This window comes from Rhincodon typus, chromosome 17 (assembly GCF_021869965.1).
Source record: "Rhincodon typus isolate 14 chromosome 17, sRhiTyp1.1, whole genome shotgun sequence".
NCBI lineage: Eukaryota > Metazoa > Chordata > Chondrichthyes > Orectolobiformes > Rhincodontidae > Rhincodon > Rhincodon typus.
Genome location: NC_063348.1, coordinates 5,784,788 through 5,798,430, shown reverse-complemented (window position 1 = coordinate 5,798,430; position 13,643 = coordinate 5,784,788). Strand labels below are relative to the sequence as shown.

The 13,643-nt window shown below is 39.9% G+C and overlaps 1 protein-coding gene across 1 annotated transcript in view; it reads right to left on the bottom strand.

Moving 5' to 3' along the window:
- Positions 1-1,161: 1,161 nt before the first annotated feature.
- Positions 1,162-13,643, bottom strand: part of th (tyrosine hydroxylase) — a 64,133-nt gene continuing 51,651 nt past the window's right edge. Inside the window, exons 9-13 of the mRNA XM_020513664.2 lie at positions 9,086-9,155; positions 6,088-6,144; positions 5,247-5,342; positions 4,088-4,221; positions 1,162-2,642 (exon numbers count right to left, since the gene is read on the bottom strand). Coding sequence (XP_020369253.2) covers positions 2,483-2,642; positions 4,088-4,221; positions 5,247-5,342; positions 6,088-6,144; positions 9,086-9,155 — 517 coding nt within the window. The 3' untranslated portion in view covers positions 1,162-2,482. The remainder of the gene's footprint in view (positions 2,643-4,087; positions 4,222-5,246; positions 5,343-6,087; positions 6,145-9,085; positions 9,156-13,643) is intronic.

The window sequence follows — 13,643 nt, the reverse complement described above, 5'->3', positions numbered from 1 at the left end:
TGTGTGAAAAAGCTGCCCCTTAGGTACCTTTTAAATCTTCCCCTTCTCACGTTAAACCTATGCTGTCTAGTCTTGCACTCCCTTACCCTGGGGAAAAGACCTTAGCTATTCACCCTTTCCATGCCGCTCATGATTTTATAAACCTCTATAAGGTCTCCCTCAGCTCCAAGACTCCAGGGAAAATAACCCCAGTCTATTCAGCGTCTCCCTATAGCTCAAACTCTCCAATCCCTGGCAACCATCTTTTCTGAACCCTCTCAAGTTCCATACCATTCTTCCTATAGCTGGGAGGCCAGAACTGAATGCAGCATTCCAAAATTGGCATTGGCCTAACCAATGTCTTATACAGCCGCAACAGGACCTCACAACTCCTGTACTCAATGCACTGACCAATAAAGACAAGCATACCAAATGCCTTCTTCACTATCCTATCTACCTGTGACTCCAATTTCATGGAACTATGAACATGCACTCCAAGGTCTCCTTGTTCAGCAACACTCCCCAGAAACTTACCATTAAGTGTATAAGTCCTGTTATGGTTTACACATGAGGGACTACTGACATGACACTCTCATGTTCCGTTATCAAATCTTCCAAGTTTCCCAACTCACCTGGAAGTTGTGAAAAACTGTGGTTAGGAGTTATCACCAGGGAAACAGAATTTGATTCATGTCTGGGATGAAGGACTTATCTAATGAAGTGAGGTTGAACAGCTTGGGTCATGTCAGAAGTCCACATGTGTGAACCATAGAGATGACACATGACTGCTTGAAACGTAAACAGTGTATCCTTTGTTTCTCCTGATTTGCTCACAGAAACCTTTGGGAGACTAGCTTTCAATTCTTGGTGACTCCAATTCAGGAAGGCTAATAACTGCTTGCTTCTTCTTGTTGCTGCTTCTTGTTTCTTCTTGCTTCACCATGTTGACTGTCTGTTGTGATGAAGGAAGTGTTTGTGTTTTTTGTTTCTCTTTCGGATTCTAACTTGCTTGTTTAGCATTTCAATCAGTTTGTGTTTATTTTTATTGCAAGTCATGTGGTTGTCTGTGCCTTGGACTTCGGCATGTACATGGTTCCTCATATGATACACTGCAACAAGTCTTTGGAGAGGTAATTCAATACAAAATCACAGATTGCATGTTTCTTTCCAACCAAGACAACATTTATTACATTGACAGAGCAGAGCCAATATTCTACCTTAAATATTGAAGATTCCTGTGAGAGACATTAGACTTGACCACTGCCACACAATACATGGAGGAGAACAGCATAAGTCAACATGACAGCAACAGGATTGTCAGTGAGAATGCACACTCTGAACGAGGGTTGACCATTGGCCTGGGCTGGTACAAACAGGTCAACTTCCCAAAGCTCAATACTAACAGCATTTAAAGCAGAACCTTGTGACATTATTAACAAAGGCACCAAGCTATTTTACAGGGCAAGATTAAGTCTTAAATATTAATAAGGGACAAACAACGCACATTTATTTAAGGTAATTCATGTTGAGGTAACTCGATTGACTATTTGATGAAGGAGCAGAGAGTTGATAAAGGTACTGCAGTAGATCTTGTGTATTTGAGCTTACAAAAGTTGTGGATTAGAATTCCACATGACAGACTTATTCAGAAAATAGTGGTGCTAAATGGACAGAGACAATGAGTGCAAAATAACTTATGGGATAAGACAAAGAGGGTAATGGTGGCAGGATGTTTTTCAGACTGCAGATAAGTGTGCACTGGTGCTCCCCAGGGATGAGAATTAGGACCCACTGTTTTTCTTGTTACATATATAAATGACATGAACTTCAATAAAGGGAGTACAATTTTCAATATTGTGGATGATAGAAGCTTGGCAACTTGGAAACTACTGAGTAGAACAGCAGTAAATTTCAGGAGGATGTGGATAGAATCAGGCAGGCACATTGCAGATGCAATTTTAACGTGTTAGTTACGAAGTTATTCACTTTAGCAGAAAATATACAGAGAGGCAATTTTGAGAGGGGATGCAAGAGCAGGTTGGCCCTTTCAACACTTAAGAACACAATCAGGGAAGGACATTGCAGTCACAATATAAAAGTTAGACCCCCATTCATTCAAACAGACATCCACTTGCATGATTTGTATCCAAGTTGGGTGTGTTGCAATAACCAACTCAACAATGCTTATCATTTTCTTTGCTCATGTTAAGCAAGCTGCCCACTCACCATGAGCCCTTTGTCTACAGCAGTAACGATCAATTTTACCTGCCTGCACCTCCTCTAACGTTCCACACGTCAGGAGGCAAAAGAAATGAAAACCACCTAGCAGAGGCAGTGAAGCAAACTGTCCATTTTCTAGAACTTTCTGTTCATGCCTGTTCACACACATTGCTACATCAGAATGAAAGCTAAAACATCCGACTTACAAATGATGAAGCTAGCAATGCAACAGTAATAGAGTTGAAGTACATCTGCATTCTATGATTGCATGCAGAGCCAGAGGTTAGGATAAAACATCCAGTGCATCAGTCAGCAACTGCAAGTCATCCTTCAGATTGTCCAAAAATGTCTTGATTTTCTGAGGATTGTCCAATACTTCCATGGTCTTGGAAAATGGATTGTATTTCACTGAAAACGGCCGCTTGATGTTGGCTGCATACTTCCTATAAGTGCAAAAGTCAAACTTCAGTCAGAAATAATGTTCAGTGCAAACAACTGCTTGATTCAGATTATTATATGTTGGTTTCAGTGTATCAACTTTTATACCACAGACTTTTAATTTTCAGAATGGTTAACCTCAGTAAGCATAATATCCACAAAGCTTGAACCAGAAAAAGTTTAAGAAAAAGTTAAGGACCAAGTTGTGTTTGACAAATTTCAGGTTATTGAGGAAGTGACCAATTGAGTTTAAAAGAAAGTGCAGCTTTCCCCATGTATTCAGAGCGAGAAATGGCCCCTTCAACCCTTTCCAATTGGGCAATAACTATTTGCCTTAACCCTCAATATTCTGCTGGCGAACCAGTGTCAAACTATATTGTTATATTTTCTCGAATAAAATATACTTGAATTTATAAAACAAGCTTCCAGCCAGATACCTTACCGAATCTTTTAAAATGCCATACATATGAATATATCAAGACATATCTTGTCAAAAGAATCACATTAAATTTGTCAAGGTCAGAAGTCACACGATACCAGGCCAACAGGCTTATTTGAAATCGCAAGCTTTTGGAGCATTGTCCCTTCATCAAGTGAAGTGACTTCACCTGAAGAAGGAGCAGCGCTCTGAAAGCTTGTGATTTCAAATAAACATGTTGGACTATAACCTGGTGTCATGTGACTTCTGACCTTGTCCACGACAGTCCAACACCGGCACCTCTGCATCATCAAATTTGTCATTCATGACCTGGCTTTAACAAATCTGTATGAGGATTGAATGTGCTTCTCCAAAATCGCTACTAATTTAGCACCTTTATGAAACATAAGAGCTTGTCCTCTATTGAGTTATAGTCAGTTAGTTTAGTCTTCTCCCCATTATAGAATATTATTACATTCTTCAAGACTACTTTACCAAAGGGATTATACTTTGAGAGTACCTTTATAAATTCATTCATAAAATGTAGGCATCGCTGGCTAAGCTAGTTTTTATTCTACATCTCTAATTGCCCTTGAGAGGTGTTGGTAAGCCACTTTTTGAACTGCTGCAGTCCTTGCATTATAGTGCTGTTAGGGCTGCAGCTATGACTCAGACACCTTGGTGTGGGAAAGGCTTAACACTGAGATCAGATCAGGTAAAGATGGTAGATTTTCCTCTTCAAAGTGCTTCAGCAAACCCATTGGTTTTTTAACCCAATTTCACAATTTTGCTGACCATTTTAATCCGAAGCATTCTTTTTCACTTCCAGATAATTTTTAAATGATCAAAATCTGATCTATCATTAATCCAGATTTCTAGATTACTAATCCAGTCAAAAATTTGATCCAAAAATGAGATGGTTGTGATTAGAACAGATTTCTTTAGTAAATTCACTGGGTGATCAATGCAAATGTTGTGTCTTTAGCTAAGTGTACAAACAATGAACTGTTACATTTTGACAAAGCCACTTACCTCAGTTTGTCTTTAGCATCACTGAAACTTTCTGATACAAAATACACTGGTTGGTATGTTTGATCCTGATAGGGCTGCAGAGCAGCAGCCTCGGAGTCAAATTCCCGTAACTCAGGTTCATCAGACAGGGCGTGCTGTGTACACAATATTCAGATTCAATTTCAGGTTAAAAATCAATCAAACCAAACTTTCAAAGTGGTGGTGCAGGTTTATATATAAAGGAACCCGCAGATTTTAAAAGTATTTTCAAAGCCACAGAAAATATAATTTGTGATATAAAAGAAGCAAGACCTTATTCCTCCTCACTGAATCACCCAAAATGTGTACATTCTAAAACATTCTTTTACATCAAGTCAATCTTGGTGGGTTACAGATCCATGAGTGCAAACAGTATCTTCACGTGAGCCCATAATGGCAGAATATTTCAATAATGGGACATTGGAACAAAGACCAAAACTGTCTTTACCTGATGCACAAGGATCTAAATACAATGAGGCAAAACCAGGAAGGAAGACTATCTCAGTAAGATGGCAATCAGAGATGAGGTGACAGTATTAAAATTTAAACATGGGTTTGAAATGGAGGATCAACATAGAATAGTAAACAGATATTTACAAGGGATGAGATGAACACCATGATCTCTCCTAAAGAGATAAACAATGACTTTGCTCTCATCCACCCCAAGAACCTACAATGTATTGCCCACAGTGCTGAAGAAAGCCTGGCCAATGGTAATGTATCAACAATCATTCTGAAACAATCACTGGACTCTGGAGAGGTCAGGAGATCATAACCGGCTATATTGTCAAGAGAAAACATAAAAACAATCTGCACTCTAATGACCTAGCTTTCAGTAGTTATCATCCATCTTGAAGGGGAAGGTGCTGTCTGGTCAATCCCTTCAACCTTTTCAAGGAAACAAAATCCTATTTGCCCCATGCTGCAATGGCTTGCAAAATTACACAAAATTTGACATGAATGTCTATTGGTCAAGCACAAAGTCATGGGAATTTCTCATGTGAAAAATTGGGAGAGAACAAGAAAACAACAATGTTACTCCTAAAAACCAGTTGAAGCTGCTAATTTGAAGAAAAACAGTAAACTGCAAGAAAATTGATTGTCATTTTGTTTGAAACCCAGTGAATACAGCACCACTTACAATTAGCTCACCATAGGACGATAACAGGCCAGCTCCAAATGCTTTAATTTCTCCATGTTGCTTGCACAGTCCAAATTCCACAGTAAACCAGTAAAGCTACAACAGACAGGTTGCAAAGAATAATTACTCAATGCAGAGTGAGGATGCAATGAGATAGCTTGGATGATGTTCATTTTACATGGCTTACTTGAGAAAGTAATTTAACGAACAATCTGAATTTACTCTACATTGGAGAAACCAGGCACAGAACACCTTCGGTCTGTGCAGAAGCATGATCCTGACCTTGCTGTAGTTGGCCATTTTAACACAGCGTCCTGTTCACATGCCCGCATGTCTGTCCTTGGCATGCTGCAATACTCCAGTGAATCACAGTGCAAACTGGAGGAACAACATCTCATCTTCAGACTCAGCACTTTACAACCTTCTGGACTTAATATTGCATTCAACACCTTTAGATTGTGAACTCATTCCCATTTCTTCCCTTTCTTTTAAATTTACTTGTTACAGTCTCTGACATCATGTCCTCTCTCCCCTCCCCCACCCCTCAACTCCAGTGGGAATGTCTGTTCTTTCCTGTTTGGCAGTTGGACACACCATTGTTCTGCCATTCCCACATTCCAACACTTAATCTGCACTATCAACACCCTTTCTCCCTCAGCACTCCACCCCTACACTATTGCATAAATGTTGCCCCCTCCATACTCTGCTCTGATGAAGAGTGATCTAGACTCAAAACGTTAGCTTGTTCTCTCTCCACAGATGCTGCCTGACCCGCTGTGATTTCCAGCAGTTTTTGTTTTCATTCTGAATTGTGTTCTGATATGAATGTGGTAACACTCACAGTCGAAAGTTTTTCAATTTCCTCTTCAGTTGCTCCTAGGGAGGCAAGACCTATATTCTGAGATGACAGAAGGATATTAGATGTTACAGTGATCAAAGATAAAGTAAGTGAGCTGGCAATACTAATCATCACTACTAATCACCACTAATCATCAACTGATCCTTTTTTTCTTTACTACTTTGGGGTTATTTTTCTCCCATATTTAAGCTCGTCAAAATGCACAACCAGTGAGCTCCATTGCCTAGACTGACAAGACAGCAAGTTTATGAGTACACCATAACCTCCCCATTCCTTTCTAAGTCCCCATCTTTCTTGAGGAGATTTTGCCATTCCTTCACTGTTGCTGAACCAAAGACCTGGAATGCTTGAGAAAAATTAAAAACTTGCATGCAATTTTCAACATGTGTGTCTGTCTCTTTTATATAATATTCCCTTAAAAATGCTGCAGTCCATTCTTCAACAATTGTCATAACAAAGCATTCCATGCTGTAATGAATATCTTGAATCACAGCATGTATCCAAACAGTTCTTTTGGATTCGGAAGAAGGCTCGACCACAGCAATTTGCTTAAATATGAATGTTTCCGGTGATAACCCACTCCTGCGGGAGTCCTAACTGTGCCAACAAGCTAGCTCCAGACTGAATCTGGAGTCTTCTGCATTACATCCTGGAATAGGGAAGGTCTCTGGAACATCAGGTTGCCTTTCCCTTCTCTGAAATATTCTCCTGAATCCCATCCTCATCGCCAAAAATTGTCTTGAATCATAACAGTATCCAAGTGGTTCTTTTCAGATTCGGTTAAATATAATTAAGAGAAGGCTTGACCACAGCAATTTGGTTAAATATGAATGTTTATTAAGTAATAGTAATGATTATAATGGCAATAATAAACGATTATAGTGGTAATAATCAATGGAAAAGAAAAAAGAAAAATAAAACAACAAGTCTCATGTTCTTCTGCCTGTCAGGGGACCCCTCAATCGATGGCTGGTGGAGGCTTAGGTTTATTCCTGGCACTGTTCACAATTCTGAGCCGAGGTGAAGTCTAGCAGCCTTGGAACAAAAATCTCTCTCTCTCTCTTTCTCGTGAAGTGTGACAAACAGCCAGTACAGAAAACAACAGATACAACAGATGAAATTGCTGGCACGTACAGAAAACACATTTTTTAATTGTGCTGTCTGTGGCACGTATGGGAATGTTCACAGGGCTCATCCAAAATCATGCAGCTTGTCGAGCATCATCAACAATTTTAGCCCTTCAGCCCATCATATACAATCTATCTTGCCATGCAGCTGTCCAATATCATCATTCACATTTAGTCTTTCGGCTCAACCTATACAATAACATTCTCACGTTACTTTCACTTTAATGACTCTTCACCATTGACACTCCAATCAGAGGAAAGTTTTTTTTTCTCTATTAAACCTACTAGAATGCTTCATAATTATAAAAATGTCTTCATTATATCTTGCAATAGCCTTCTCTGGCCCAAAGGAAATAGTATCTCAGATTTCTGGTCATAATGAGTGCATTTTCATCCCTGGCCTCAATATGCTGAATCAATGCTGTACACAAGGTATAGTTTTAATGTCCTTTCTACATGGAGCTACCCAAACTGCATCCATTACTTGATCTATGGTCTCATTATTCACTTGTCTTATATATCATGCAAAAGGGAGAAGCACTGGAGTCAGCTAATTAACAATGCATGTGACAAGTAGTGAGGTCCTCACACTGTTTAAAGATGTTGATGAAAGGGGCAGAGAAAAGATTCTAAAGAGAGGGAATCATAAAGTAGTCCCAGAAATGCAACCTGTCTGTCCATTCCATTGCACAGATAAGGCTGATTCTATGACCATTGGGTTGGATAACAGTAAGCATTCTTGTAAAGAATGACTTCTTTGCCAGCTCTGAACTTTATCATTGCTCTCTGTAATTGCAATAGCATTGACATGTTAAGTGAACAGGATACATGTACACACATCTACTCAGCTTGGAAAGACACTCTTTGGTCTGCCCAAAACTTCTTGGGCTTCCAAAGCAAGGAGTTGATCTTGACCAAGTGCTGCAGACTGGCACATTTCAAAGTCTAGGACGACGGACTGAGGGACACACTAAAGCTCAGGGCCAAGGCTCAGTGAGGAAAGACCACTGTCTAACTTTCTACCAAAGTTTGGTGGGGGTCCATACAGATATTGGATCCCCAGTGTCTCAAATATATCTAAATACAATCTTGTACAATTAAGAAATGCCTTGGGTTTATTTGCTGGATAGAGCCAAACTCCAATCTTTGTTCATTTCTTTGTATACTACTGTATAGGACCGAACTGCTTTACTGACTGTGTATGTATATAAAGATATTTTTATGAATAAAGTATATTTTTGAAATAAAAATGGTATCATAAAACAGAGGTCAAAATACGTCTTGACTACTTTTAGGGGTAAACTGCTTCTACCAGCAATAAACTCAGACATGTGAATGGGGTTACAGTGTTATGGTACTCATTCCATTTATTTTGCAGTGTAGACATTGTCATATAATAATGCAATTAAAACATTATGACCCATACAACAATTGCATAACTTAAGATCAAAATCACTAAGATCATCATAAAATTAGTCTCAATCTCCCTCTTTCCCTGCAGCATCATAAATATTTTCCTTTCAAGTATTTATCTAATTCCCTTTTGAATGTTTTTTGCTTCCACTGCTCTTCCAGATCTTAACAGTTCAGACCTTAAAAACTTGCTGTGTAGAAACACATTGTGCTTATCCTGCCTTTGGTTTCTTCGCAAATTACCTTGACTTTTTGTCCTAATGGTTACATATCTTCTACCAATGACAAGTTTCTTCTTTGTTCATCTGTCAAAATCCTTTGTTATTTTGAACATCTCTACTAAATCTACCCTTAATGTTCACTGATCTAAAGAGAACTAACGTGCTGCATGTTTGCTGCAGTACAGGGTAAATATTCATTGCAAAGGAAGAAGGAACTACCTGAGAAAATTGAGCAAATGTCTTGTCAGCCAGCATAGGGACATGTCCCAGCAGCTCATGGCAGCAATCCCTAAATGTAAAGAGCAAGAAGATTAACACCATCCAATGGTACACCTTGATTTTAATCAGTACATTCAAACAATGAACATTTTCTCATAAGGTTGTTTTTACCTTACTCTCTAAAATTCTCTAGGGTTATGGGATAGATGATGCCACTGGCATCACATGTACTTCAGTCCATTATTCGATAGACATGTGTGAGCCTAGAAAGTAAATCTCTGAAATCTCTGATCTGTATGAAGGCACAATTGCTAATTTCCATCCTGGGAAGCAGGAATTTGAAGTGGAACGCATGATTCCACTTGCTTTGCCCTTATTATTTCAACAAGAGGTGAATTGGCTACATTTTTTTTTGACTCACTCCATTAAGTCAAGAGGAGGTAACAAGGTGTAGAGCTGGATGAACACAGCAGGCCAAGCAGCATCAGAGGAGCAGGAAGGCTGACGTTTCGGGCCTAGACCCTTCTTCGGAAATGGATATCAAGAGGAGGTGTTGGAGAGAGTCTCCAGCTACCCAAAAAATTCCAGCTGGGAGGTGGCATGAGTCAGGGTGAAGGCCTTGGGCCTGAAGTCACATTTAAGAAGGCGATAAATACCAGAGAAGATTATCTTCTGCCTAAGACCTGCTTGTTCTCCAGCGGAGCAGAAGAATCTTGTTAACTCGTCACCACTTTCTCCTTGCATAGTGATATTCCAATGTTGGCATCCTTGGTTGGGATCGCAGAAGTCAGGATGTACCAATCAAGGCAATACAAATGACTTCATCTCTGTAATTTGGGATAATGATTGTAACCATCAGGATGAAAAGAAGATGGTGGTAAGGGAGCTGTTAGAGTGGGGGTAGGGGTGCAATGGTAATAGGGTTGGTTTGCTGAGGGCTCTGTTCTGTTACACATTTGCCAGCAAATTAATTCCCTGGGATCTCAGGCCTGAATTTTGATAGATAATTGTCCTTGAGATATCATTGGTGCTCCCAACTGGCAAACACTTAAAGTGTATTCCATTCGTACTCATATAATAACACTTTAGTGAAGGAACCATCTTTTCTCTCCTCTATTTCACACTGACCTAACATGACAATTACACTGGCCTAATAATTAATCTGGCTAACACAGCAATATCTAAAGAATCAAAACTGACACTTCTTTTGGTCTGTGTTTCACTGGCAGGTAATAAATTATCCAATAAGCCATCATGGAGCTCTTTTGCTTATTTTCTTAATTAAAGGGGAGTTTTGTGGCTGTTGGCGGTATGTGTTCACTGTGATTGAAATGCACAATCTGTATGTGCTCCCTGATGGTTTATTGAGGAAGTCCATCCATCATAGTATTAACCAAGCGCAATAGAGGATCGCTTGTTCATTTCCTATCCTGAGTTGTCAGCTGCTCCCAGCTAGGATAGCAATTGAAGTGCCATAAGGAGTCTCATTAATTTTGTGTTACAGAAGTCACCCTGTTGAAAGTACCCTTGTAACAGCAAACAATGACAAAGGCTGACTGTAAAATAGATTACTGTCACAGTATCCGGGCTTGCAAGTGAAGAATGGGTACTTGGGAAAGTTACTACAGGATCACTGATACTTCCAGCAAGGTATCAGTGATATGGGAGAGATGGGGACAGAAACTGAAATTTCTTTCATGAATCTCCCATTTCAGATTTGTCCATTTTTTCTAATAATAATTCTTATCAGGTCCCTGAGTTATACTTTATGTACTTATAAACACTGGAACCTATGTGATAATATCCAAAGTCACTTCTAAGCTCCTTTAGAATATTTTGTCAAAGCAAATCAAAAGTAATGCATGTGTATGAAGTGTGATTGCAACATGTTGTCAATTCTTGTCAAATTGGGTCATCTAGTGTTCAGTTAACAAAATGCAAGTGCTTGACTGCTAAAGAAAGGTTTGATCTCCGCTTGGAACTGAAATGAGCAAGTCCACGATTTTAGGGAACTATCTCCTGTGTATAAGATGAATTCTGTCACTTTGCTCCATTTTTCCCCGTCCAAAAACAGCCAGAGTTTGTCCCTTTTTGTTCTAGGGAGCTATATGTTTATCATGGAAACTATAATGTCAGAATCTTCATTGTTGATAAGCAAGACAATTCTAATGACTGTGCAAAAAAACAACAGGAGTCTTCAGTTCATTTTTCCTAGTTCCATTATTGCATCCTCCAGCAACTGATAATGCATGAGTTAGCTCAGCTGTTCGCTCTGGTGGTCAAATTGACCATAAGAAGTCTTCATCAGACCATCCTGTTCTTTTTACAATGAAAGATGAAGAAAACAAAGACATAACAGAATAATGAAGAAAACTCAAGAAGCTGTGAAACTAACAGTCATTCACATTGACTGAGTATCTGCATTAAGCCCTATCAAAGGACTCATGGAGTGTGCAGGGTGTCGAGCATAATCATTAGTAATGGGTAGGTATGACGACTGTCAAAAGCCTGTTATTGGTTATATACTGTTAAGAGTTGTTAGTCCTGTCTTACTCACTGTGTCCTTAGGCTCCCTAACCTTCAAGAGAACAAGCATAACAAATCTAGAAAATGCCAAACAAACACGGAATGCTTAGATTCTTGGATTGTGGTGTACTACAGGATTTCTTGCTGTTCCAAGATAGGAACTGTGTCCTTAGTAATGCTACCAAAAGGTCCCTGTGGAGCAAACCACTCAAATGTCCTTCAGCTTCACTAATTTCCACATGCAGTTTGTCAAAGTGATGTTGCAAAAATGATAAATTTTCTTTCTCTCAATCCCATTTCACCAGCCTTACCAGCCCAACTGGTTGTTATTGACCACACTTCCTGGCATGCTGCTTGGGGGCGCTGTTGTGGTCCAGTGGTAGTGTCCTTACCTTTGAGCCAGGAGGTCCAGGTTCAGGTCCCACCTGTTCCAGATGTGTGTAATAATGCCTTTGAGCAAGTTGAATATAAATCATCTCCATGCTTTTGGTATAGCTAAGCTGCATTTAACTCCCAGTCCCAGCGCCTAGCTGATAACAATCGTCATCCCATTCATGCCATCTCTGTTCATTGGTGTAACATTCTCATTCAGGCATTAACCAAACTTTCACTCTTTTATTGATTCTGATCGCTGTGAGACTATAAAGATTCCCTCATTTGTTCTCACATTATTCTGCTTTGGTGAAGTGTTATAATTACTACAGATTTTCTCAGACCTCAGGCCTCTGAAAAAGTTGCTTCCAACAACTCAGCAGATCCTCGAATTGAAGCTGCATCCACAGAGCAATCTTTTAGGAGCATTACGCAGAGCAATGAGGAACGATGAGAAGCATAGTCAGCAGAACTCACTTGTCTCAAGTCTGTTTGCTAAAGAAGGAGGGTTAGACTTGAGGCAAGCATCCTCACCCTGTAAAAAGCTATCACCTTTCCAGAAACAGCAGGAAGTGGCCAAACTGACGAGCCTTGGCAAAGAAGATGGCATATCAAATGATGTACATGTCATGGAATTGGATGAAAGCTGAAAGTAATATCTTATTCCTGACAAGCCCAATCTTCAGACCAGAGTCGGCACCTGGAATGTCCAAACAGTCTGCCAGTGTTTCCGCGTCAGTAGCACATAGACATTCAAGATCTCCAAACCTATTGAGCAGCTAATGTAGGTTATGACCAGTATCTTGTGTTGGGCAGGATTCACCTGAAGCTGAAGGAGGCAACAACCATATGTCATCGATGGAGAAACATGGGTAGATCAGGCAATTTCCAGCTGGAACACTCCGCGGAGTCAATGTATCACTGAGGTCGAGAGACATCGAGGAACAGTGGGAAATGTTTAAAAGAGTGATGAAGGAAAGTTCATAAAGAAAAATGGATCACTGACCCAGCGTGGAATTTGGCTGATGAAATAAAGCTGACAAAGAGCAAAAGGGGTCAGGGAAAGAATATGGAGAAAAGATGATGGTCAATACAGAAAAATTAGATAAAACTATGGATAAAGAGCTGGAGGACAGGCAGATGAGGATGAATAGCATTAAAAGGCAGGGAGGCACTATAAGCAGCAAATTAGAATGACTCCAAGATCCTGTATTGGGTTGTATAGGAACAAATTTGTCCAAGTAGCAAATTCACTGTACCAATCCAATACAAGAGCTGCAGGATACCACTGGTAGACAAGGAACAGAAGACAAGGTAGCTGGAATATTTTGGAAGATCCTAAACCAGCCCAGCAGTGGTCTGCAACTCTGCATAGTCTGGGCATCCAGCACCATCAATACACCCATGAATCTGTGGCTCCATGCAACAATTTAAACCAGTGAGATGTGGAAGAGAATAGCAAAGAGGTCACATCAGTTGGACGTGATCTACTCATGTTGCCTAAGTAATATCCGAGACATCACTTGAAGAGTTAGTGAAGATGTGCTGCACAGGATTGCTAAGGGGGAACCTGCAGGGCTTCAAGACAGAGAGGTATCTGAGACTGAGGTAGTAGGAACTGCAGATGCTGGAGAATCTGAGATAACAAGGTGTAGAGCTG